This window comes from Ranitomeya variabilis, chromosome 2, assembly GCF_051348905.1.
Source record: "Ranitomeya variabilis isolate aRanVar5 chromosome 2, aRanVar5.hap1, whole genome shotgun sequence".
Classification (NCBI taxonomy): Eukaryota; Metazoa; Chordata; class Amphibia; order Anura; family Dendrobatidae; genus Ranitomeya; species Ranitomeya variabilis.
Genome location: NC_135233.1, coordinates 231,986,988 through 232,014,622, shown reverse-complemented (window position 1 = coordinate 232,014,622; position 27,635 = coordinate 231,986,988). Strand labels below are relative to the sequence as shown.

Here is a 27,635-nt window from a genome sequence, read left to right as displayed (position 1 = left end):
TAGTATCACACAGGATAGGATTAGATACACGGCTCAGAACACAGCATTCTCAGAAGACAGTATCACAGGATAGGATTAGGTACACGGCTCAGCAGACAGTATCACGCAGGATAGGATTAGATACACAGCTCAGCAGACAGTATCACACAGGATAGGATTAGATACACGCTCAGCAGACAGTATCACACAGGATAGGATTAGGTACACGGCTCAGCAGACAGTATCACACTTCACAGGATTAGATACATAGTTCAGCAGAAAACTCTCCAGAAAAACTATTTTATTATAAAGCTGAATACATGATGGTTGTTGTAGTCCGGTGCCAGGTGCGTTCTCTGCTCCTCCCGCCCGGACACAGTATATAATATTCATCTAGTCAGACATCATGGAGGGATTACACGACAGCCTCCCAGCGCGGGTTATTCTGTATAGAAACGAATACAATGACATATGATCTCCTGTTACATTGTTAATGATCAGTAACCGAAAGCCACAGGTAGAAGATCCGCAGAACCACAGTGCAACCTCAAATGTGCGACTGAGGGGCGAGGAGACGGGGAGAAGTTCTGGAGAACTTTGTGAAAGGCCCTGACCACATGGACCTTAGTCCATAGTTGTCTCCTCCAGATATGAGGACGGTCCTTCAGATATAACCAACAGTCCTCATCGTCAGCACCATGTCAGCGGAGGCTGAGTGTGATACTTCTCCAGATGTCCTACGTTGTACAGTATGCTTAGAGGACTACCGACCCTATGGACCCCTGAAGCCTCGGATCTTGCCCGTGTGTCTCCACACATTCTGTGAGGGCTGCCTGGAAAGATTAGGGGTGGACAATGCCTACAGTATCTCCTGCCCAATCTGCCGAGTGTTCAATGATATCTTTGGAAAGGATGGCATCCAGGCACTGCCCATCAACACCAGGGTGCCCTACTTTGAGACCATAGAAGAGGAAATGGAAGAATCAGATATCCTCTCCTTCATTGACCCGTCTATTCCGTCTTGTCCTGTGTGCGGCAGTATCACCCTCTTTGCCCCTTTTGGTTTGGAGGCCGATATAACCCAATGCCATACTTGTCAGTGGGTGAGTGTGGAGGTCATGGAGTTTGAGAAGACTGTCCCACCTGCTCCAGACACCATGGACATCCAGATTGACAGAAATGGACCAAGGGCTAAGTCTGAGCCTCCATCCCAGAACTGTGGCTCCGAGGATCGAAAAAGGAAGACTCTGATGGGAAGACTTCTGGGCTACTTGAGGTGAGTTATATCAGGTGGCAGGTTCATTAGGCTTCACTTATTTATGACTCGAGATCGAGTATACGATGACTGGAGCCCTAGTGCGGCATGGAGTGTACCCACACATTCACCAGTATTGCTGCCCCCCGGCCTAAGTAGATGGACTATAGTCTTCTTATGGAGGCTGCAGCCCAACACCACTCATCCTACTACATCACGCTCAGACTCCCCGAAGTATGGTAGTATGAGACAGGCCCCTTCCCTCCCTTACTCCACAGCACCATAGCAGGGTAACTTTTGTATAATATTTTTTAATTAAGCAGTAACATTTGGATTTGGGTAAAATGTAACCAATCTGGGGTTTTAATCTAGAAAATTTGGGTAAAACTTTACATTGTCTTTCAAGTTAGAACATTTTGGTAATTACTACTACATCTTTTAAGCTAGAAAATATTGGTCAAGTTTGGCCTCACGTTTCAGGCTAGAACATTTTGGTACATTTTAAATAATGGCAGACATAAATAATTGTGGATATACTTTTGTAAACTGACACTTTATTTTTCAGGAAACGGTTTTCGTCCCGCTAATGTGCACCTGTCTTCCCGGGGGATGAAGACGGAAATTCAGGGGAAGACAGAAACTGAACGAACACTTCTTGCTCCTTTGTGATTTCATCTGGTCACCACGAAAAGAATTCCTGATAAATATTGGACACTGTCGTTGTTATCCTAAGCACCGTCCATTCAACCAGCCATTACCATTTTATACATATTTTATTTTAAGAAAGCAACCAAAGCTTTCCATTCTTAGCTAGACTTACTGAGCAGTCCTCCAAAAAGACACGTGGCGGAAATTCTCCCAAAAGATATCAAAATTTGCTCCTTACAACGTAACTCCAACCTTAAAGGCCTAGGATGTGTCATTACTTAATGATTGCTGAAGTATGGACCTCTGGGACCCCAGCGATTGTGAGCATAAAGGGGCCACGATGCCCATTCACAGTCTTTAGTCTGCACAGGGCCACCAGATGTAGTGGAAAAAGCAGAGCCATGGCCTCTTCATTCTCAGGACTCCAGAGGTCGGACCCTCATTAGTGATCAAGTGATGGCCTGCACTAGCCCCCCTTTAACTAGATCACTCTTACTTTTAGCTAAATGTTGGGAGAGGTCATCCCAGCCCCTGTCCCTTTTACCAGTACTGGATTGGAAAATGCACATGATCTGAATGATGTGAATAAATACATGATACAGACACTAAAATAATTTTGTCTTTCTCGGCTGACAACTGCAAATCTTCTTTGTCTTGTGTATAACGCTATTGTCAAGGGATCTCCTCCAGTATGCTTCCTGTAGATGATGTACGGCTATTCGCCCCCACAAAGTCTCTTTCCTTTCCTGCAGTCAGCCGAAGTTTGCACAGCGCCTGTGACATGCATGCTGCTACACAACCCGTGTCTCCTCTCCTGTGCCAATGTCTCCTCTCTTGTGCCTCCTCTCCTATGTCTGTGTCTCTCCTGTGTCCGTGTCTCCTCTCCTGTGCCCGTGCCTCCTCTCCTATGTCCGTGTCTCCTCTCCTGTGCCCGTGCCTCCTCTCCTGTGCCTCCTCTCCTGTGCCCGTGCCTCCTTTCCTATGTCCGTGTCTCCTCTCCTGTGCCCGTGCCTCCTCTATGTCCGTGTCTCCTCTCCTATGTCCGTATCCTCTCCTGTGCCCGTGCCTCCTCTCCTATGTCTGTGTCTCCTCTCCTGTGCCCGTGCCTCCTCTCCTATGTCCGTGTCTCCTCTCCTGTGCCCGTGTCTCCTCTCCTATGTCCGTGTCTCCTCTCCTGTGCCCGTGTCTCCTCTCCTATGTCCGTATCCTCTCCTGTGCTCGTATCTCCTCTCCTGTGCCCGTGCCTCCTCTCCTATGCCCGTGTCTCCTCTCCTATGTCCGTATCCTCTCCTGTGCCCGTGCCTCCTCTCCTATGTCCGTATCTCCTCTCCTGTGCCTCCTCTCCTATGTCCGTATCTCCTCTCCTGTGCCCGCGTCTCCTCTCCTGTGCCCGTATCTCCTCTCCTGTGCCCGTATCTCCTCTCCTGTGCCCGCGTCTCCTCTCCTGTGTCCGCGTCTCCTCTCCTGTGCCCATATCTCTTCTGTGCCCGTATCTCCTCTCCTGTGCCCGCGTCTCCTCTCCTGTGCCTGTGTCTCCTCTCCTGTGCCCGCGTCTCCTCTCCTGTGTCCGTATCTCCTCTCCTGTGCCCGTATCTCCTCCTGTGCCCGCGTCTCCTCTCCTATGTCTGTATCTCCTCTCCTGTGCCCGTGCCTCCTCTCCTATGTCCGTATCTCCTCTCTTGTGCCCGCGTCTCCTCTCCTATGTCTGTATCTCCTCTCCTGTGCCCGTGCCTCCTCTCCTATGTCCGCATCTCCTCTCCTGTGCCTCCTCTCCTGCGCCCGCGTCTCCTCTCCTATGTCTGTATCTCCTCTCCTGTGCCTCCTCTCCTGCACCCGCGTCTCCTCTCCTGTGCCCGTGTCGCTTCTTCTGTGCTCTACACATCATTTGTACAATTACATAGTACACTAATTCCAATACACATACAGCAAGCACCTAGAAAACTCAGAAGAGCATGAAGTATCTCCCCTGGGCTGAGGTGGCTGATGACCAGAGAAATAGCCCATAAGAAACTACGTAGATGTTACACAATACCATGTACTAATACAATAGAGCTATAGACCAGCTTCATGGAGGCGGTGACCTTGGGTAATGTGGTGACACAGTGCATGGCCGATAAGCTTATAGTCAGAGAAGAAATCAGATTAGGTCTGGTTTAGAGGATTACTTTGCCTGAGCGACTGTGCACTCACAGTATACTGATTATTACACACATCTACACAATATATGTTCTTTTCTCTTTTTTTGCAGCTGCCCTGGTTGTACTGCGAAGACGGTGGTAGTTCATGTTGCCTGTATCATATGATTTCCTGTCTGGGCGACCACTAATGATCACATGTACGTGCAGACATTTCTTTCTGCTAAAACCAAACATTGGCGCTCCCCCTAGTGGTGACAACAGGTATCCAGTCCTTCACCTTACAACTCTTATGATGAGTGAATGGAAGCAGGGGATTTGGAGCTCTGTATCAGTAACATGAAGCTTCAAACTGATGTTAATCCACTTAAGTTTTTTTATTTTTAAAAGGGTATTCTGATCTGATAAAGTGATGGTTTTTGTTACCAAATGCCACCAATTTATGATGTTTGGGACACCAGAGACTGAAAACAAAAGGCCACAGCGCAAATCCCATGCCCAGAATACCCCTTTACGCTACCACCATTACCTACAATCCCTTGGTATGCTTCTTGGTATATAAATCCTGAAATTGTTAAAAATGTTGCAGGATGGTGCATAGAATAAAGCAGTCCTGAGGGTGGACAGCCGCTTGCAGACTAGTGTTTTCTGTTATCAGACACATAGATTATCCCAGGAAGCCTGGCACTCATGGAAATAGCGCTGATTAGTTGCATCTTATCCACTGACATTCTTGGCTTTAGTGTCTTACTTCCCCAACATAATCAATAAAATAAAGATGAGAATCGGCAAAAACAGGAACGTAAAGCAGAAAAACTCGGCAAAAAGAAAAATCACCAAAACAAAAAGATACAAGCAGCGGCAGCGACGCTCGAGCTGGGTCAGCCTGCTCATTAACCTGTGCGGATTCCGGATACAAGGAGGGAAGGGGAAAAGACGCCCGGTCCGGAGACGCTCGTGGAATCTGTATTCCAGTGACCCGCAAAGTCCAGGTCTCCTGACAAGTGGCTGTGGTGGGACATAGTCCTGCTGAACGCAGACACCTCCGCTTTCCATCATCTGCTCCTGCATCTTACGGACCTCCCATTCCAACATGGGTGTCGTCTGCCGACAGATTGGGCAGGTTACCCGGCAGAGGTTGGCATGGTTGGCCGTGTGGACCATGGTTTTGATACAATTGTCACAGAACACATGGTTGCAGTTGAGTAAAGACTGCTTGTGCTTGGTAGTATCATATAGCTCAGTGCATATGGGACACTCCTGATGGTCCTCCTCTAGAAGTTGGGAAGACTCTTCTGGCTCCTTAGCCTCGTTTCCTTGCAGGTCTTCATCATCTTTGACCTGAGATCCAGAAGAAATTTTTGGCAAATCATAAAGCATGTCAACCCCATGACTGTCCACTGGTCCACATTGGGGACTTACATCTCCAGTGATGGATACACGTGAGGCACAAGGGTCAATGCTTAGAGCTTCTATGTCGATCTTACAAGAATCATTAGTGAGTTCTCGCTCGTTGACAACTGGTGGTCCCTCACAAGTCCTAGGAAGGTTTTCCATGACCTCAGAGCTTTCATCTGCTGTCTTTTTGGCCAGCTTGGTACCACAGACATCACCACAGGTCACTACCAGTTTGGTCATTCTCGCAGAGTCCTGAGGTGAAGATCTCGCTTCCTCTGCTATGGTCAGGTCTCCATATTCAGCTCTTGGCTCACCCATCCCTCAGAACAATGGAGCTCGTTGTAGGAACCGGGCCTGGTTCTTCATGATGGGACCTGCACGCAGAATGTCAATTAGAAGGGTTGTACAGACAAGTGTGCAGTGGCCGTTCACCTCAGACTGCCGCTTATCTCTGCATTTAACATTCCCGATCCTCCTCCCCCCTCCATCAGTCTCGTCAGTTGGGGAGAAGTCGGAAGACCCCCATAAACATTAGCTGGTCACCGGGCTCATCCAACAGCAATCTGGGAACTTTTAGTTATATCTGCAGCTAGGAAAGCTGGGTGATATCTATCCAAAATGGCCGACCTTACTAGTAGCCTTCATCCAGCTTTCCCAGACTCCTGAATGGCAAAATGCAATTCTCACTCCCGAAATTCTCAAATCGGATTTGCCTTAAAGGACAGAGGGAAAGCTGGGTGAAAATCCTCTATACTGGAAGCCATATTGGATACCTCCAGAATTTGGAGGGAGCAAATGGATTAACACTGTACTGTCAAAAACCCAGCTTTCCCACAAACAGATATGGACAAACTGAAGCTTAATTTCAACCCAGCTCATGCTATCCCTAAAATGCACCCAAAAGGGCGGGGGTCCTGACATTCTTACACATATCCAGCCGATGCACAGTCTTTTACACCCCCCACATTCCCAATCCTTAGGTCTTACCTCTTCAGAGATTTTCCTGAACCCTCTCCCCCCACATTCCCAATCCTTAGGTCTTACCTCTTCAGAGATTTTCCTGAACCCTCTCCCCCCACATTCCCAATCCTTAGGTCTTACCTCTGCAGAGATTTTCCTGAACCCTCACCCTCTCGTCTTCTCCCAATTAGCAGCTTCACATCCAGAACCTCCAAGGTGTTATGGCTGAGCCAGACCCGGCTCTGTCCTCCTCACTCCCAGTACTGGCAGCAAACTGGAGGAACTGGTCTGTCCACATTTATCACAAGCCAATAGAAGCCGGGAACCAAACCTGAGGTAAGAGCCTACAGAAGGGGCAGGAAGTGGGGACATGCCCAGGAGGTGTGAGACAAAGTCAGACACTGGGGGTCTACTGCAGGGGAAGGTTATTGGTGTATTTTGGGGGTACTTTATACCTTTCCAATTTATATGTAGAAATATAGCACTTTGCTACAAAATCCTTCCAGGAGCAGTCCCTTTGCTAAAGCTTTCTATGCTTCAGCACCCTGTGGCACCCCAGCTGTAAAACTATAACACCCAGCATGCCTTGACAAGCAAATGTACCTGCCCTAGCATCTTCCAGAACTGAGGAACAGGATGCATGGGGGAGTTGTCCCAATTATCACCTATTATATAGATATTAGATGATAATTGGCCATTGCAGCCCCCAATATTCACCCCAGGAACCAGGCATGCACCAGACAATAGGAGGGGCAGAGTTTCCATGCCCCTATCTCCTCCTGCATCTTACATTGCATCTCCTGTATTCATTAGCTTCTTAAGGTACCTTCACACGAAGCGACGCTGCAGCGATAGCGACAACGATGTCGATCGCTGCAGCGTCGCTGTTTGGTCGCTGGAGAGCTGTCACACAGACCGCTCTCCAGCGATCAACTATGCCGAGGTCCCCGGGTAACCAGGGTAAACATCGGGTAACTAAGCGCAGGGCCGCGCTTAGTAACCCGATGTTTACCCTGGTTACCAGCGTAAAATCTAAAAAAAACAAACAGCACATACTTACATTCACGTCCCCCTGCGTCCACTTCCTGACTGACTGAGCGCCGTACAGTGAGAGCAGAGCGGTGACGTCACCGCTGTGCTGCTTTCACTTTCACTTTGCGGCGCTGAGTCAGAGGAGGAAGCAGACTGCAGGGGACGCAATGTGAGTATGTGCGGTTTGTTTTTTTTACATTTTACGCTAGTAACCAGGGTAAACATCGGGTAACTAAGCGCGGCCCTGCGCTTAGTAACCCGATGTTTACCCTGGTTACCAGTGTAAAACATCGCTGGTATCGTTGCTTTTGCTTTCAAACACAACGATACACAGCGATCGGACGACCAAATAAAGTTCTGGACTTTATTCAGCGACCAGCGACATCACAGCAGGATCCTGATCGCTGCTGCGTGTCAAACGAAACGATATCGCTAGCGAGGACGCTGCAACGTCACGGATTGCTAGCGATATCGTTATAATGTCGTTTCGTGTGAAGGTACCTTTACTTGTAAAGTAAAAGGAAACTGCTGCACCCTTCACTCCTGAGTCTACCACCCACCTGCTGAGTCCAGTTCTGTGTGTGCACTGTCTCTTTAAGTACTCCCCCCAACAGCTGCAAATTCCGATATCACACTTGGGCTCATCCTACTATAGTCAGCCTGGAATGGCTGACAACAGAGAACAATAGCATGACCAGCTGCACAGACAGGTTTAGTATCTCCTTAGGTTATCTGGTGGAAACATGTCTTACATTGGGCGAGACTGAACCAGAAGCGCGAGGCCGCAGCCGGTTCTCACCTGTAACAAGCGGCAGAAATATCCACCCCGCTCTGCTTGGAGGGTGAGGGGTTATGTTTGGAAATTACACAAACACAAACCACGAGGATGAAAAGGAGAAAGATTGTAGAGCCACAGAGCACACCATAGTGTGACGACCCCGCAAACAGCACCCAATAGCTCAGCTTCCAGGAATCGTAGGAGCATTAGGAGGGCTGTTCTCAAGATTAAGTTTTGCCTTATCTATGGGATAGGGAATAACTATCAGATCACTGGGGGTCCGACTGCCGTGGCCCGCACCGATCCCGAGAACCAGCCGCGTCGGTAGCAGCTTTTACGTCCTGTTGTGGAAGTGAGATACCTTGCAAAACCCCTTTAGCTCTGAAAACAATTTTAGCCTGCATGCAAAGTGACTGTGAAATAATAAAGTAATTTAATATCACATATATACATACATAGATGCACTCCGTTCAGTGGTCCATACAGGACTAGCTATAAATGTCTGCTTTCTGAGAAAAACAGCATCATACCTGTCCAATTCTCCTCTACAGACATTAGAAAATCCTCCCTGCCGGCTGCCGCCACTAGGGGGAGCTCCCTTCACACATTTACATCCCTGAGCTGCCCCCTAGTGGTGACTACAAGCAGCTGAAATTTTAGAATTCAAGTATTGTGGCCTGACAGCAACTGTGAAGACAAGGCACAAGCTCGAGTGTCTGATGTTATGCACTTGTACAGTGCAAAAATAACAATGCCCTGCAGTAATAATCATAAACACCTCCATGCTACTCATCCTGTGGGAAAGGACTGCACCCCCGAGAATAGCGCGGAGTGGACCTTTCCTCCAGCAGGATGTATGCAGCGGGGGAGTTCTGGTCTCTTTAATGGTCCACAGCTCAGATCTCCGGGTGTCTATAGTCTATGACCAGGTCTCGCTCTGGAAGCGTCCACATTTCTCCAGCATGACCAGGTACTGCTCAGCCTCCGGGGCGGACATCTGACCCTCAGATTGGAAGACGGATTTCAAGGCATCGGTCACTTGGGTTGGCATTGATTTTGCATTTCTATAGACACAAAAAATGGCAGAGATGTCACAGCTAATAGAATTGGAGCTTGAAGGTGTGAGGGACCCCAACATGCAGGACCCCCAGTGATGCTCTGTGGAGCGGATGGCATTACCCGGCTATGTAGATGAAGGCTTGTCTATTACTGATTAGCCCCCACAGATACGCCCCATTCTCCTGTATCCGATGCTGGACGTAGATTTTATCCTCCTGTGAAATAAGAAAGCGTCCATTACTGAGACACAAAGGAGAAGCTGAGTCACCAGGTGCAGTCATCAATAGTGAGGCCCATCACCGTACGTGCAGGCATCAGCGATAACCAATCGAACGGGAAGATGCAGCTGTCATCAGGTAACATCATCCTTGTCATGTAGAGAGTGAAGTGGGTGACAGCCGCTTCCTCTAACGTAACAACACACGGTGGCTGTCCCTTACGGTGGAGCACACTGTGGCTGTCCCTTACGGTGTGGCACACTGTGGCTGCTCCTTACGGTGGGGCACACTGTGGTTGTCCCTTATCGTGGGGCACACTGTGGATGTCCCTTATCGTGAGGGGCAAACTGTGGCTGCCCTTTATCGTGGGGCACACTGTGGCTGTCCCTTATCGTGGGGCACACTGTGGCTGTCCCTAATCGTGGGGCACACTGTGGCTGTCCCTTATCGTGGGGCACACTGTGGCTGTCCCAAATCGTGGGGCACACTGTGGCTGTCCCTTATCATGGGGCACACTGTGGCTGTCCCTTATCGTGGGGCACATTGTGGCTGTCCCTTATCCTGGGGCACACCGTGGCTGCCCCTTATCGTGGGGCACACTGTGGCTATCCTTTACGATGGAGCACACTGTGCCTGCCCCTTATCGTGGGGCACACTGTTGCTGTCCCTTATCGTGGGGCACACTGTGGCTGCCCCTTATCGTGAGGCAAACTGTGGCTGCCCCTTACCGTGGGGCACACTGTGGCTGTCCCAAATCGTGGGGCACACTGTGGCTGTCCCTTATCGTGGGGCACACTGCGGCTATCCCTTACGATGGAGCACACTGTGCCTGCCCCTTATCGTGGGGCACACTGTGGCTGTCCCTTATCGTGGGGCACACTGTGGCTGCCCCTTATCGTGGGGCAAACTGTGGCTGCCCTTTATCGTGGGGCACACTCTGGCTGTCCCTAATCGTGGGGCACACTGTGGCTGTCCCTTATTGTGGGGCACACTGTGACTGTCCCTTATCGTGGGGCACACTGTGACTGTCCCTTATCGTGGGGCACACTGTGGCTGTCCCAAATCGTGGGGCACACTGTGGCTGTCCCTTATCGTTGGGAACACTGTGGCTGTCCCTTATCGTGGGGCACACTATGGCTGTCCCTTACGATGGAGCACACTGTGCCTGCCCCTTATCGTGGGGCACACTGTGGCTGTCCTTTATCGTGGGGCACACTCTGGCTGTCCCTAATCGTGGGGCACACTCTGGCTGTCCCTTATTGTGGGGCACACTGTGACTGTCCCTTATCGTGGGGCACATTGTGGCTGTCCCTTATCCTGGGGCACACTGTGGCTGCCCCTTATCGTGGGGCACACTGTGGCTATCCCTTACGATGGAGCACACTGTGCCTGCCCCTTATCGTGGGGCACACTGTGGCTGTCCCTTATCGTGGGGCACACTGTGGCTGCCCCTTATCGTGGGGCAAACTGTGGCTGCCCCTTATCGTGGGGCACACTGTGGCTGTCCCAAATCGTGGGGCACACTGTGGCTGTCCCTTATCGTGGGGCACACTGTGGCTGTCCCTTATCGTGGGGCACACTGTGGCTGTCCCTTACGATGGAGCACACTGTGCCTGCCCCTTATCGTGGGGCACACTGTGGCTGTCCCTTATCGTGGGGCACACTGTGGATGTCCCTTATCGTGAGGGGCAAACTGTGGCTGCCCTTTATCGTGGGGCACACTGTGGCTGTCCCTTATCGTGGCGCACACTGTGGCTGTCCCTAATCGTAGGGCACACTGTGGCTGTCCCTTATCGTGGGGCACACTGTGGCTGTCCCAAATCGTGGGGCACACTGTGGCTGTCCCTTATCGTGGGGCACACTGTGGCTGTCCCTTATCGTGGGGCACATTGTGGCTGTCCCTTATCCTGGGGCACACTGTGGCTGCCCCTTATCGTGGGGCACACTGTAGCTATCCCTTACGATGGAGCACACTGTGCCTGCCCCTTATCGTGGGGCACACTGTGGCTGTCCCTTATCGTGGGGCACACTGTGGCTGCCCCTTATCGTGGGGCAAACTGTGGCTGCCCCTTATCGTGGGGCACACTGTGGCTGTCCCAAATCGTGGGACACACTGTGGCTGTCCCTTATCGTGGGGCACACTGTGGCTGTCCCTTATTGTGGGGCACACTGTGGCTGTCCCTTATCGTGGGGCACACTGTGGCTGTCCCTTACGATGGAGCACACTGTGCCTGCCCCTTATCGTGGGGCACACTGTGGCTGTCCCTTATCGTGGGGCACACTGTGGCTGCCCCTTATCGTGGGGCAAACTGTGGCTGCTCTTTATCGTGGGGCACACTCTGGCTGTCCCTAATCGTGGGGCACACTGTGGCTGTCCCTTATCGTGGGGCACACTGTGACTGTCCCTTATTGTGGGGCACACTGTGGCTGTCCCTTATCGTGGGGCACACTGTGGCTGTCCCTTATCGTGGGGCACACTGTGGCTGTCCCTTATCGTGGGGCACACTGTGGCTGTCCCTGATCGTGGGGTACACTGTGGCTGTCCCTTACGATGGAGCACACTGTGCCGGCCCCTTATCGTGGGGCACACTGTGGCTGTCCCTTATCGTGGGGCACACTGTGGCTGCCCCTTATCGTGGGGCAAACTGTGGCTGCCCTTTATCGTGGGGCACACTCTGGCTGTCCCTAATCGTGGGGCACACTGTGGCTGTCCCTTATCGTGGGGCACACTGACTGTCCCTTATCGTGGGGCACACTCTGGCTGTCCCTAATCGTGGGGCACACTGTGGCTGTCCCTTATCGTGGGGCACACTGTGGCTGTCCCTTATCGTGGGGCACACTGTGGCTGTCCCTTACGATGGAGCACACTGTGCCGGCCCCTTATCGTGGGGCACACAGTGGCTGTCCCCGATCGTGCGGCACACTGTGGCTGCCCCTAATCATGGGGCACACACTAGTTGCAACTCATTTGGCTATCTGACAACTGCATGTTTACCTAAGACGAAAATCACACTCAATATCCAATAATCACACAAACCTGATCCCTGCTGAACGCTGTGAATAACTTGAGGAGCTGCCTCATCTCCAGATCCATCCACTCTTCCTCATAATAGAAATCTTTGTTTTTTCCTCTGCAGCCAAAAAACAGAATATTCCCTAATGATAAGACAGGGTGTAATATTAGTTTTCTCCAGCAGGAGGCGCATTTGTGGGAGTCAGCAGCTACAGGCAGTGTTACGTACCAGATATACCAAGTGCTGCTCTCTCCTGTACGACTGAATGGAAAGGAGCCACTCCGGTCCCTGGTCCCACCATAACCAGCGGGGTGTCTGGGTCACTGGGGAACTTTAGAGTCCCCTTTTTCACCCATAATGGAACCTGCTTTCCTGTAGGAGAGAAAAACGCAGAGGTGAAGATATCAGAGATTAAGTTTTGCATTTAGGAGGCCAACAAATACTTACCGTCCTCCGGACTGATGGACGCCAGCCACGAGGAGCACAGACCTCGCCGGACGTCGCGCAGCCTTGTTTTGTACTGCACCACGGCCATCAGGATCTGCAGCTTGTTGGGGTTCGCCTTATTGACAGAAGGGTGCAGTGAGAATCGGCAGCCATATCACAAGCCAGGCTCATCTCCCAGCATGCACTGGGGCTGGTACCTGCATGGCGGAGGCAATGGAGAATGCTCGGGGTCGGATACGAGGAATCAGATCCAGAAGATAATCTGCGGGAATGCTGGAGGTCGTGTGAGGGAAATCAATGAGGACCTGCAAGGAACAAATACTATCCTGATATTAAACCTCACAGAGGCACAAGGCACCCGATGACCCTGCAGAAACATCCTGCAGCCACCACTAGGGGGAGTAACCTGCACATGAAGTCATCACCCCTAGTAGTGGCCGACATTCTTTACATTGTGGTGCAGGAAAGGGTTAAGTAGGACACCTCACCTCCAGGGTGGTCCGCCGAGGCCGGTTGCAGTATGTATACAGTTCTTCCTGACCGGCGGCTGAGCTAAACTCCTGAAGCTTCTCTCTTTCCTGCTCGTCTGGAGAGAAGTAGGAGAGAAGCTGGAAGAAGGAGCGGCGTGGAACAGAGCGGATATCCAGGTACCTCTCCACCAGGTGCCGCACGGAGCAAGGCTGAGGAAGGTGTGGAGGGGCCGGGGTGTCTGTGGTGGGAGAGTAAGAACAGCCGGCGATTACAAGTGATGGCAGATACCAAGCAGGATGTCAGCCCACTTCCCAAACCAACGAGATATCCTACGCCGCTGCATAAATGGCGATGACTCCTGGGGTTGACAGGAGCGGTGATCGCAGCCATGTTGGTCCATAGATTTTCTAGATTACAGGATGCCCAAAGAAAGGAATTCCTCCTTAAAGAAGCATAAAAATATCTATTCACCTGGATCATGGGGCCGCAGGAGGAACGTGCTGTCCGGGTCCAGACGGAGAAGTGAACAGAACTCCTGAACGTCGTCAGGGGAATTCTGAGGCTGAATCATCACAACATCACCAGGAGCAAAGCTGTGAGGAAAGGAAACGAGGTATAATGATAAACTAGAAGGAAAAGTATGTGCCCCCTCCACATTCCCCCTCCAGGGGCTTCTCTGTCCTCCATCAATAGACATTAATATGGAGTAGTCTCCTCTGCAGATATAACGGCTCCCGCTCTCCTGGGAAGGATGTCTACCACACCTTGGAGGTGTCTGTGGGAATGTCTGCCCTATATCCAGGAGAGCATTTGTGAGGTCAGACCCTGATGTTGGGGGAGGCCGGGCTCACAATCTCCGTTCTTGGATGGCCTTAGGTCCAGTCTCTGCGTGGCCGCTCATGTCCCCCCCATGTCTGTATGGAGCTTGTGTCAGTCATGGTGAACAGTGTCTTCCCCAAACTGTTCCCACAAAGCTGAAGCTACAACTGTCTACAATGTCTGGTGCTGAAGATTAAGATGTCCATTTATTGCAACTAAGGGGCCGAGGCCGACCCCTATAACAAGCCCACAGAAACTGTACAGTGGGCGCAATGCAGTCAGGGGGTAAGGTTCTCCTGACTTTCACCAAACCCAGACTCGTCCATCAGACGCCGACAGAGAAGTGCGCTCCGTCACTGCACCTGATATTTACCACTGGCCGTTATGTCACATGTTAGTAAGGCAGACAGCATGGTGGAGGCCGACGGTTATATACTGGGGGCAAGGCGCTGGAGGTTATACACCGAGGGGCAACAGGACTGGATGTTATACACCAGGAAGGGGGGACGAGGGGAAGCATGTTATACATCGGGGCAATGGGACTGAAAGAGAAACCTGAATTCAACGATAAAGACGTGTGGCCCAATACTTTTTTCCATATACTGTATCTAGCCTGATAGATATGAGATAAATAGATACAAGACAGATTGATGCCCCCAACTGTTAGGACACACTATCTTCCATGTTTCCTGTCTTTTCACTACTACACTGAACTCACTGAATGCCGGATTCAGCGATGTCAAACTCAATAAGCCGCACATCTTGGAAATGCTCCAGCGCGGTCACACGTTGGTTGGTCACAAGAAGAGCGTGGTACGGCTGCAGCTCTGTCGGGGGGTCCGTGCTGCCTTCTCTCTGTGCAGCATCCAATGTAGTTGCCTCTTTATCCAGGAAGCAGAGGGAAAACTTTGTGGGCAACCTGGAAATATAATCATGATTTCCTAATTTTCAGATGAGGAGAAAAAGTATGAAATATGTTTTCCATTTAAAGGAAACTTGCCAGTCAGCAGCATGAATGAGATTAGTGAAGATCTGAGCTTCCTGTTGCTGCCACTAGAGGGCAGTCTGTAAACAAATACTATACAGAATAATAGGAGCCATTCAGAGCTATGTAAAGATTGCCACCTAGTGTTGGCATGAGGAACAGCACTCTGCACTAAATAAATGGAAGCAATGGAGCAGTATTGCTGCGTGTTAAATAAATGCTTAGTCACTGCTCTCGACAGCAGGACACAGTCAATTTTAGTTTTTGTGTTTCATTTTTACCTCTGCTTTAACCAAGAGCTATAACTTGTTTTTATTTTTCCATTTACAATATACATAGCCATACGAGTGATTGTATTTTTGAAAGAAGAGTTGAAGTTTTCAATAACACCATTCACTGTACCGAAAAATAAGAAAAATGACCTGGAAACATGATTTCCTGCGTCAGTACGATTATGGGGATACCAAACATGTACAGACTTTGTTTCACTATTTTAGTAGCTTAAAAACAATGTAGAACTTGTGGGAAAAACCTTAGTTTTGTGTCTCCATTTTCTGAGATCTGTAACTTTTTACTCTTCCTTCTTGTTGTGTGGCGAACTCGGGTTTTATATTGTACAATTTTGCCACTATGATGATTTCATGTCTTTCTTATTGCGTCTTTTGTAAGAGGTGAAGCAATCGGAAAATGGCGATTTGGGTGTTTAGATTTTCTCAAACCGTTCATTGTATTTTCATAGAGCTGAATTTTACAGACGTGGCAATACCGAACATGTTTAGTTTTCTTATTGAGTTTCTCTATATTTTTATGCTTCAGGGCTTTTTTCTACTTATAAAACATTGTATAACTTTCTTCTTTTCTTTGCACCTTACCTTTACAAGTGCCCATAGGGGACCTGAATCATGTGATTATTTTCTCTCCAGAATATTTCAGCATCACAGTATATAGTGAAATGACCCGTCTCCTATAAAGACCTGCCTGTGGCCAGGTTTCACAGGACCAACATGCCAGCGACAGAGGCCTTCAGCAAACCGCTTGAGGCCATTGCCAGCCTTTGGCACCTTGTGATCACTTTGTATGGAGGCCAAGGAGCACCCAGGCACAATCACATGGCTTAAAGGGCCACTGTCACCCCCTCCAGCCGTTATAAACTAAAAGAGCCACCTTGTGCAGCAGTAATGCTGCATTCTAACAAGGTGGCTCTTTTAGTTTTAGGTTCAAGTATACCCCAAATAAAGCGTTTTTATACTTAGCCACAATTCCTGTCTCTAGCCAGGTAGGTGGGTCCTCACTCCCCAGCTTGGCCAGCTCCTCTGCCGTCACTCACATCTTCCTGCGCTTTCGGCACCGCCCCCTCAGCGCTGTTATCGTTTCAAAACCGGCGCCTGCGCTGTGTACTGGTGTCCTGCGCAGACGCAGAAGCTCTGGCCGTCTGATGTCCCAGCCAGGCTTACACACTGCGCCTGCGCGGGCATTGCGGCCGCCGGCCAGCCACCTTTGGAATCCCCGCCCCGCACTGTGTTATGCATTATGCACAGTGCGGGGCGGGGATTCCAAAGGTTCCACCTATACAGAATATTCCGTGTAATGGCTGATACCAGAGAACAAAAGACATCCACAGAACACCAGGATGGATCGCTGCACAGCAAATAGCTGTAGGGCCTGCGATGACGTCACTGCCATGTGATTGCCCTAATACTGATAAGAAGACGTTTTCCGGGGATTCCAAAGGTGGCTGGCCGGCGGCCGCAATGCCCGCGCAGGCGCAGTGTGCAGGCCTGGCTGGGACATCAGACGGCCAGAGCTTACTGCGTCTGCGCAGGACACCAGTACACAGCGCAGGCGCCGGTTTTGAAACGATAACAGCGCTGAGGGGGCGGCGCCGAAAGCGCAGGAAGATTGGAGTGACGGCAGAGGATCTGGCCAAGCTGGGGAGTGAGGACCCGCCTCCCTGGCTAGAGACAGGAATTGTGGCTAAGTATAAAAACGCTTTATTTGGGGTATACTTGAACCTAAAACTAAAAGAGCCACCTTGTTAGAATGCAGCATTACTGCTGCACAAGGTGGCTCTTTTAGTTTATAACGGCTGGAGGGGGGTGACAGTGGCCCTTTAAATCCTGCTGATAGTGATGTTTAAGGGGTCCACAGCTTCCAAGCCTGCCCTGTAGATCCTCACATCACTACAAGACATACATATCCATTACGGAGCGGGAAGGGGTTAATACAGGAAGAAATGGCAATAAAGAACTAGTAGTATGTAGACGGTGCTTACATGATGAGATCACTGATGACACTGACACCGGGAGGGAGAGGATACAAGGACAGGACCTTATCCCACAGGTCGTTCAGCCAGGGGTCCACCGCGGCATCAGGGCTGCAAGAAAAACAATTCTATCCAGCATCACAATGAGTAGAGGGTGGTGCAATAACCGGCCTGTGGCCCCAGTGTCCCTGGTGATCAGTGGGGGACCCAACCTATACCATACAGACCAGTCATTACCCCAGATCATGCTGGTCGTCCCCCAGGGCCGGCGACTGGAGAGGATTCGCTCCGAGCTGCAGCAGGCGCTTGTGTAGCTTTTTGGCAATGAAGTTAAACCTGATGTAAGAGACAAAACAGAATTCTGGGTAACAATATCCAATGAGAAGTCACAGCATACAAATCACGTAATTAACAGGGACCCCCACTAATGACCCTCAGCACAGACTGATCCGTTACAGCCCTCCACCACCCACGGCCACCTCACAGTGAACCTTCCCTCAGTAAAACAGAATTCGGAATGCAGCTCTGGATGTGACTGGAGGATGATACAACATCAGCAGAGCAGAAATAAAGCAAAGGTTTCACATAGTATCTAAAAATGTAAATTATTACAACCTCCTGTGCCCCGCACCAATGACGTCATGTCCATCAATCATGGGACTGCTGCAGCCAGTCACTGTTCGCAGCACATATGTGCACTATGTGATGTCATCATGGCAGGAGCGGCGGAGGACAGAAGAGTGATGTAAAGCTTCTCTTATTTCCACACATTTCCTATTCTTTGTTATATTTTTTATAAACCCCTTTAAAACCCTTGGAGACTTGACCATTTTAGGGGGCTTTTTGTGCTTTAATTTTTTCCCTCCCTGGGCTGTACCCTGTGCTCATTTTTTTCCTCCCTTAAATGTCCCTGTCATGATTGACAGGAGAATCTACGAGGTAAAAAATGTTGCGATCGGCGTTAGCAATGATCACAGCCGTTATTTGCAGCAGGGTGGATTGATTTAAATCACGCCGATTTAAATCATGATTTAAATCACAATTTAAATCAAAAGATTTTTTTCTATTTAAATCGGATCGATTTAAATCATGATTTTAATCATGATTTAAATCACTGATTTAAATCAAAAGGTTTTTTTTAATATAAATCACGATTAAAATGAGGAGTGAGAGCAGTGCGCATGTGCGCCCATAGTTACACGGACGAAACTAGGGGCAACGATCTAACGCCAGGGTGTGGGGGGGGACCCCAAAGTAAGTAAAAATCTTTTTTGTTTTACTATATGGCAATAGGTAGGTGTTTAAAAGCAGCATGTCTTAATTGTATAAACTATTAATAGCCTCCACATTTTGTTCATACTGCCCCTTTAATTCCACACTTCTAGCTTGGTTTCACTTTTGGTTTAGTTTCTTTTTCCATTCAGTTGACATGCCCAAACTTGTTGGATAGTCAGCATCCTACAGAAACCTCTGGAAGAGCATGGCATTGTGAATGTTACACATATACAGCCTTTATTCTACTGAGTTAAACAACTCAGCTTTATCTCATGATGGAAGAACCTTTGGATGGTAAAATATTTTCCTCAAAAAGCAGTTTATTGAAAAAAATACGATTTAAATCAAAAAAATCCGATTTAAATCAAAAAAATCCGATTTTTTTGATTTTTTTTAAAAAACATTGATTTTTATCCACCCTGATTTGCAGGTGCCAGCTGTATTACACAGCCAGCACCCAGATTGTACAGATTGGGTTCAGCTAGTGGGCTGGGTCACCGAAGGGTTAACCCAATCCACGCCACTCATAAAGTGGCTGCACCGTGTCGCTGCCACTGATCATCTTACTTTGAATAAGAGGAATCTCCCAAACCTAGAACGGCGTAATCCATCTGACACAAGGAATTATGGGGCAGGTTCCTGCGGAAGATGAATCTCCAAAAGTTCTGAGAAGAAATTAAGGAATAGTTCGGCCTCATTAGTTCTGCAACTTTCTAATACGCTTGTCTTTCACTTCCGCACCATTTTTAAGATCTCTGCTTGTGATCAGTGAATGGAAATGGTCATATAAACTGAAATCCCTATCCGGAAAAGAAAGATTTGCTCTGACGAGGTGTCTAGGAGGATCGTCCAGACTAAACACAATGGTAACAAACCTTCAGCTGTGAAGATAAATAAACTCCAGGAAAACTGTTCCCTTTCACTGACGGCAAGCAGAGGTCTTAAAACGGAGAGGGACTGAAGTATCTAAAAAGAAAAAAAAAAGCGCTACATTCTCATACTGGCATTTCCCACTCTCATCACTAGGAGGCGATGTTTCACCATCAGATTTACCTTCATGTTATCTGGGGGGTCACCTTGTCCCGTAGTAGCACAGACAAATATCACCAGCTGCTCATGGACGAGATTCACCTACAGAAAGAAAAAGGACTAAAGGGCTCCACCGAATAATCACATTTACTGTCCTCGGCCGTTTCCCATCTCTGTTCCATTAGGAAACAATGAAAACTAATATCTTACAGGAGTCTGGGGCAGTAAATCACCACCTGTCTCGGCACAGGCCCAAGATGCTTCTTTATCCCCCATGCTTTACACTGCAGCTCTGATCACATTAAATGACCTCCAAAAACAGGATGAGACTTACAATATTGTAGCTGTCTATGGAGTCCACCCGGCAGGTGAAGTGTCTGCGCCGAGCCTCTCTCCCGACTCTCTCCGCCATGTCCTCCGCTGTCCCCATCTGACTCCCATAGAGAATCAGCAAATTCCTGTCAGCTGTCTGGGAAATCTAGAAAAATACAAAAACGGAATAAAAATGCAATCAACACTGAATTTTATGTCTTTAGACAGCCCCAAACTTCTATACCCTCTGATCCTATAACACCCCTCTACTTATACCCACTGATCCTATAACACCCCTCTACTTATACCCACTGATCCTATAACACCCTTCTACTTATACCCACTGATCCTATAACACCCCTCTACTTATACCCACTGATCCTATCACACCCCTCTTATACCCACTGATCCTATCACACCCCTTCTCCTTATACCCTCTGATCCTATAACACCCCTCTATTTATACCCACTGATCCTATAACACCCCTCTATTTATACCCACTGATCCTATAACACCCCTCTATTTATACCCACTGATCCTATAACACCCCTTCTCCTTACATCCACGGATCCTATCACACCCCTTCTCCTTATACCCACTGATCCTATCACACCACTTCTCCGTATACCCTCTGATCCTATAACACCCCTCTCCTTATACCCAATGATCCTATAACACCCCTCTATTTATACCCACTGATCCTATAACACCCATCTCCTTTTACCCACTGATCCTATAACACCCTTCTTATTTTACCCACTGATCCTTTAACACCCTCTACTTATAAACAACAAAAAACTGACGGGCACATCCAGACTAGTGTGAATAGGTGCATACCAGGAGCAGCTACCTCCATATACAATAAAGGTTGCGCTCTATGGTGCTGAAGGGGAACCTGTCACCACTTTTCTGTCCTACCAGCTAAAAATATCATTTTATTCAGTGTCAGCTATGCATTCCCTAAATACTTATGTAACCCCTGACTCCCTACATATCACCCATAAAACCTTTTTTGTTTCTCCCGCGATGTATGCTAATAGGGTCCGTCTGGTCCGATGGGCGTGGCTTCGGTTCCCTCACTCCACCCCTCTCCTCAGCTGCTGCACGCAGACCTTGGCGTGGATGACGCAGATCACTGGGAGATATTGCGCCCGTGCAGTCAAATGGTTTCTCGCTCGTGCGCACTTCTGCTTTTCGGCTTTGCCCGCAGTTGGGTAAAGCATACTGCGCAAGCGTAAGAAACCATTTGACTACGCGGGCGCAATATCTCCCAGTGATCTGCGTCATCTGCGTGCAGCAGCCAAGGAGAGGGGTGGAGTGAGGGAACCGGATGGACCCTATTGGCATACATGGGTAATACATGGGGAGTCAGGGGTTACATACCGTAAGTATTTAGGGAATGCATAGCTGACACTGAATAAAATATGTTTAGCTGGTAAAACAGAAAAGTGGTGACAGGCTCCGTTAAAGTATGTCAATATGAATAGCAATACGGCTTTTGAATACTAGAAAAAAATAAATGAGACACTTTGCAATTTGGCCAAATCATGTCTGAAGATCAACCAACGTCAAGGTAGTCTCAAAAGACTGAGGGGTCCCTATTTATATGATGGGCAGGCACGATTTGGCCAAATTTTGTGCAAAGAATCTCATTAATTTTCTCCTAATATTCAAAAGCCGTATTGCTATTCATATTTCACATTGACATGCTTTAGCACAATAGAGTGCAGCCTTTTTTTTGTATATGTCTGTACTTATACCCACTGACCCGGGTACTGCCCCCACAGATGGCCTCACAGCTCTGGCCCCTAATACACTGATGGCCACATTACAGCCCCCCTAATACACTGGGGGTCACATTACAGTCCCCCAATACACTGGGGGTCACATTACAGCCCCCTTAATACACTGGGGGTCACATTACAGCCCCCAATACACTGGGGGTCACATTACAGCTCTGGCTCCTAATACACTGATGGTCACATTACAGCCCCCTAATACACTGGAGGTCACATTACAGCCCCCCTAATACACCGGGGGTCACATTACAGCCCCCCTAATACACTGGGGGTCACATTACAGCCCCCAATACACTGGGGGTCACAATACGCCCCCCCCCCCCAATACACTGGGGGTCACATTACAGCTCTGGCCCCTAATACACTGATGGACACATTACAGCCCCCCTAATACACTGGGGGTCACATTACAGCCCCCCCAATACACTGGGGGTCACATTACAGCCCCCCTAATACACTGGGGATCACATTACAGCCCCCAATACACTGGGGGTCACATTACAGCCCCCCTAATACACTGGGGGTCACATTACAGCCCCCCAATACACTGGGGGTGACATTACAGCCCCCCTAATACACTGATGGTCACATTACAGCCCCCCCTAATACACTGGGGGTCACATTACAGCCCCCAATACACTGGGGGTCACAATACAGCCCCCCCCCCAATACACTGGGGGTCACATTGCAGCTCTGGCCCCTAATACACTGATGGTCACATTACAGCCCCCTTAATACACTGGGGGTCACATTACAGCCCCCCCCAATACACAGGGGGTCACATTACAGCCCTCTCAATACACTGGGGGCGACATTACAGCCTCCCTAATACACTGGGGGTCACATTACAGCCCCCCAATACACTGGGGGTCACATTACAGCCTCCCCCCCAATACACTGGGGACACATTACAGCCCAATACACTGATGGTCACATTACAGCCCCCCTAATACACTGGGGGTCACATTACAGCCCCCCAATACACTGGGGGTCACATTACAGTCCACCAATACACTGTGGGTCACATTACAGCCGCACAATACACTGGGGGGTCACATTACAGCCCCCTAATACACTGGGGGTCACATTACAGCCCCCCTAATACACTGGGGGTCACATTACAGCCCCCCAATACACTGGGGGTCACATTACAGCCCCCCTAATAAATTAGGGGTCACATTACAGCCCCCTAATACACTGGGGGGCACATTACAGCCCTCCTAATACACTGGGGGGCACATTACAGCTCCCCAATACACTGGGGGTCACATTACAGCTCCCCAATACACTGGGGGTCACATTACAGCTCCCCAATACACTGGGGGTCACATTACAGCCCCCCTAATACACTGGGGGTCACATTACAGCCCCCCAATACACTGGGGGTCACGTTACAGCCACCTAATACACCGGGGGTCACATTACAGCCCCCCTAATACACTGGGGGTCACATTACAGTCCACCAATACACTGTGGGTCACATTACAGCCGCCAAATACACTGGGGGTCACATTACAGCCCCCCTAATACACTGGGGGTCACATTACAGACCCCCAATACACTGGGGGTCACGTTACAGCCACCCAATACACTGGGGGTCACATTACAGCCCCCTAATACACTGGGGGTCACATTACAGCCCCCCAATACACTGGGGGTCACATTACAGCCCCCCAATACACTGGGGGTCACATTACAGCCCCCCAATACACTGGGGGTCACATTACAGCCCCCCAATACACTGGGGGTCACATTACAGCCCCCCAATACACTGGGGGTCACATTACAGCCCCCCAATACACTGGGGGTCAGGAGAAACAACTATGTGGATGTATGAAAGTCATAAATAATATGTTGAATACAAGTCTAGGGACGTTATCAGGTACAGAGGGGGCAACGGGTGTACGGATTACAGGGGTGTTGTGTACGTGCAGCATGACCAGGAGTCAGAGGGTGTCATGGTAATAGGACAGAGGGTATAAGTATAATGCTGAGCCCCCCGGGGCCCCTCTCTACAGCCCCCTCACGCTCCCCAAGAAGCCCCTCACAGCCTTCACCTGCGCGATCCCCTCCATTCTTAGAACTAAACGCCAGTGGCTTCGCCCCGCCCCTCCGCTGACGTCACCTCAGCGCGCCGACTAATTACGTCATCGGACAGTGATGGCGGAAGTGCGAGAGGAGGGAGAGGCGGCTGCACCGGAGCTTGGTGAGAACGGAGACATCCCATAATGTAACCACATCTTCTGTAACGGTCTGCTACCTGTTAATAATAATACAGCAGGCACATTGTATCATGTGACCGATTTATAGAAAGCCCGCAGTCTGGTAGTGTAAGATAGTACTCACTGCGAAATATAAACCTAAGTACAAGACCCCAGACTGTGACACAGCGTCCGTATAACACCCCCATACTGTACTCACAGTACTGCTATACACTGTCCATATAACACCCCCATACTGTACTCACAATACTGCTATACACTGTCCATATAACACCCCCATACTGTCCTCACAGTACTGCTATACACTGTCCATATAACACCCCCATACTGTCCTCATAATACTGCTATACACTGTCCATATAACACCCCCATACTGTACTCACATTACTGCTATACACTGTCCATATAACACCCCCATACTGTACTCACATTACTGCTATACACTGTCCATATAACACCCCCATACTGTACTCACATTACTGCTATACACTGTCCATATAACACCCCATACTGTACTCACAATACTGCTATACACTGTCCATATAACACCCCATACTGTACTCACATTACTGCTATACACTGTCCATATAACACCCCATACTGTACTCACAATACTGCTATACACTGTGCATATAACACCCCTGTACTGTACTCACATTACTGCTATACACTGTCCATATAACACCCCCATACTGTACTCACAATACTGCTATACACTGTCCATATAACACCCCCATACTGTCCTCACAGTACTGCTATACACTGTCCATATAACACCCCCATACTGTACTCACAGTACTGCTATACACTGTCCATATAACACCCCCATACTGTCCTCACAGTACTGCTATACACTGTCCATATAACACCCCCATACTGTACTCACAATACTGCTATACACTGTCCATATAACACCCCCATACTGTACTCACATTACTGCTATACACTGTCCATATAACACCCCCATACTGTACTCACATTACTTCTATACACTGTCTATATAACACCCCATACTGTACTCACATTACTGCTATACACTGTCCATATAACACCCCATACTGTACTCACAATACTGCTATACACTGTCCATATAACACCCCATACTGTACTCACATTACTGCTATACACTGTCCATATAACACCCCATACTGTACTCACAATACTGCTATACACTGTGCATATAACACCCCTGTACTGTACTCACATTACTGCTATACACTGTCCATATAATACCCCCGTACTGTACTCACAGTACTGCTATACACTGTCCATATAATACCCCATACTGTACTCACAGTACTGCTATACACTGTCCATATAACACCCCCATACTGTACTCACATTACTGCTATACACTGTGCATATAACACCCCTGTACTGTACTCACATTACTGCTATACACTGTCCATATAATACCCCCGTACTGTACTCACAGTACTGCTATACACTGTCCATATAATACCCCATACTGTACTCACAGTACTGCTATACACTGTCCATATAACACCCCCATACTGTATTCACAGTACTGCTATACACTGTCCATATAACATCCCCATACTGTACTCACAGTACTGCTATACACTGTCCATATAATACCACCATTCTGTATTCACAGTACTGCTATACACTGTCCATATAATTCCCCATACTGTACTCACAATACTGCTATACACTGTCCATATAACACCCCCATACTGTATTCACAATACTTCTATACACTGTCCATATGACACCTCCATACTGTACTCACAATACTGCTATACACTGTCCATATGACACCTCCATACTGTCCTCACATTACTGCTATACACTGTCCATATAACACCCCCATATTTTAGTCACAATACTGCTATACACTGTCCATATAACACCCCCATACTGTACTCACAATACTTCTATACACTGTCCATATGACACCTCCATACTGTACTCACAATACTGCTATACACTGTCCATATGACACCCCCATACTGTACTCACAATACTGCTATACACTGTCCATATAACACCTCCATACTATACTCACAATACTGCTATACACTGTCCATATGACACCCCCATACTATACTCACAATACTGCTATACACTGTCCATATGACACCCCCATACTATACTCACAATACTGCTATACACTGTCCATATAACACCCCTATACTGTACTCATGTAATACTTCTATACAGTGTCCACATAATCCCCATATAGTGTACTTGCATAATACTATAGTGTGAATTTAATACTTATATTCTGTACTCACATAATACTGCTATACAATGTCCATTTAATACTTTCATACTGTACAAACTAGCTTACTAAGTACTACTGTTCAGCTCTTATATAATAATCCCATAGTCACACTTTTCCCCCTTTTTGTAGTGCCTCTATAATACATCCATGCACTGCCTGACACATGCTGTCATAAAGAGCCCAAATACCAGCACCATATAATACCGCCTGCCATAATATCTGCCCTCTTGTATACCCCTCGTGGCACCAATTCCTGTGGTTCTGCAGGGTAACAGTCATTTGTAAGAAAGTCTGCTGACCCCACCCTGCTCAGTGATTCTATGGCCGCCATTCGTTGTCATCACCCAGCTTTCCTGAGTCCTGCTTTACTAGTTATATAGCAGTACTGGAGCTGGCGATATGTGAGTGGTGGTCATTGACTCACATGAACCCCCCAACCTCATCGCATTGGTGCTCGGGGACCCCCATAATCATAGTTTACATTGTACCTGCAGTTACTAATAATCTACATTCCTGTATCCTCAGTATGTTCTCCAGTGTAATTGCTGCCCACAGCCCATGGTGACCCCAGTGCCCTGAAGCCCACCTAGCACCATGCTGTTCTCGCTGCGGGAGCTGGTCCAGTGGTTGGGATTCGCCCAGTTTGAAATCTTCATCCACATTTCTTCGCTGCTGATCTTCACCATCCTCTTGGCCATGAAGGTTGACAAACTATTGGACCTGGGCTGGTGGAACGTCTTCATCCCATTCTTTGCAGCGGATGGACTGAGCACCTACTTCACGGCCATCGTCACGGTGCGTCTGTTCCAGGACGGGGAGAAGCGTCAGGCCGTGCTGCGTCTCTTCTGGATCCTCACCATCCTCAGCCTAAAGTTTGTGTTTGAGATGCTGCTGTGCCAGAAGCTGGTGGAACAGACCAAGGGGCTGTGGTTCGGACTTATTATGTCTCCAGTCTTCATCCTGCTGCAGCTCCTGATGATCAGAGCCTGCAGAGTGAACTAGGCGGCAGCCACGAAGACCACTGATCACCTGACCTGCATGTTTATTTATTAAAGCTTTATGTAGAAGATCAGTCATATCTATCCGAATACATGTGTGATGGCCAATATGGCTGCGATTACTGCTCTTAAAGGTGTATGTACACAGTGACTGCATCAGCAGAATAGTGAGCTAAGCTCTGGGGAATAATACAGGATGTAACTCAGGATCAGTAATGTATGTACACAGTGACTGCACCAGCAGAATAGTGAGTGCAGCTCTGGAGTATAATACAGGATATAACTCAGGA

At 48.7% G+C, this 27,635-nt stretch overlaps 4 protein-coding genes across 7 annotated transcripts; 2 read left to right on the top strand and 2 right to left on the bottom strand.

Moving 5' to 3' along the window:
• The first annotated feature begins 677 nt into the window (after positions 1 to 677).
• Positions 678 to 1,991, top strand: LOC143803705 (uncharacterized). The gene is made up of 2 exons (XM_077281480.1): positions 678 to 1,255; positions 1,800 to 1,991. The coding sequence occupies exons 1-2, from the start codon at positions 678 to 680 to the stop codon at positions 1,819 to 1,821; spliced, it is 600 nt and encodes a 199-aa protein (XP_077137595.1). The 3' UTR covers positions 1,822 to 1,991.
• A 2,387-nt stretch (positions 1,992 to 4,378) lies between these two features.
• LOC143805118 (ring finger protein-like) lies at positions 4,379 to 6,640 on the bottom strand. 3 transcript variants are annotated; one of them, XM_077283996.1, is made up of 3 exons: positions 6,517 to 6,636; positions 5,440 to 5,789; positions 4,635 to 5,358 (listed from the first exon to the last, which is right to left on the bottom strand). In XM_077283996.1, the coding sequence occupies exons 2-3, from the start codon at positions 5,731 to 5,733 to the stop codon at positions 4,765 to 4,767; spliced, it is 888 nt and encodes a 295-aa protein (XP_077140111.1). In that variant the 5' UTR covers positions 5,734 to 5,789; positions 6,517 to 6,636; the 3' UTR covers positions 4,635 to 4,764. The 3 variants fall into 3 exon arrangements, with proteins under 3 accessions (XP_077140108.1, XP_077140111.1, XP_077140110.1); XM_077283993.1 differs by having other exon boundaries at positions 4,379 to 5,789; positions 6,517 to 6,640; XM_077283995.1 differs by lacking the exon at positions 6,517 to 6,636 and adding an exon at positions 6,403 to 6,432 and having other exon boundaries at positions 4,635 to 5,789.
• A 1,955-nt stretch (positions 6,641 to 8,595) lies between these two features.
• On the bottom strand, positions 8,596 to 24,069 carry NDOR1 (NADPH dependent diflavin oxidoreductase 1). Its single transcript, XM_077283992.1, has 15 exons — positions 23,935 to 24,069; positions 20,100 to 20,243; positions 19,790 to 19,867; positions 19,304 to 19,401; positions 17,699 to 17,797; positions 17,471 to 17,572; positions 14,932 to 15,132; positions 13,866 to 13,987; positions 13,412 to 13,632; positions 13,121 to 13,228; positions 12,924 to 13,038; positions 12,705 to 12,848; positions 12,500 to 12,618; positions 9,365 to 9,459; positions 8,596 to 9,249 (listed from the first exon to the last, which is right to left on the bottom strand). The coding sequence occupies exons 1-15, from the start codon at positions 23,950 to 23,952 to the stop codon at positions 9,105 to 9,107; spliced, it is 1,809 nt and encodes a 602-aa protein (XP_077140107.1). The 5' UTR covers positions 23,953 to 24,069; the 3' UTR covers positions 8,596 to 9,104.
• On the top strand, positions 23,947 to 27,419 carry TMEM203 (transmembrane protein 203). Of its 2 annotated transcripts, none has more exons than XM_077283997.1 (2): positions 23,947 to 24,083; positions 26,873 to 27,419. In XM_077283997.1, the coding sequence occupies exon 2, from the start codon at positions 26,942 to 26,944 to the stop codon at positions 27,347 to 27,349; it is 408 nt and encodes a 135-aa protein (XP_077140112.1). In that variant the 5' UTR covers positions 23,947 to 24,083; positions 26,873 to 26,941; the 3' UTR covers positions 27,350 to 27,419. The 2 variants fall into 2 exon arrangements, with proteins under 2 accessions (XP_077140112.1, XP_077140113.1); XM_077283998.1 differs by having other exon boundaries at positions 24,040 to 24,107.
• Positions 27,420 to 27,635: the final 216 nt, after the last annotated feature.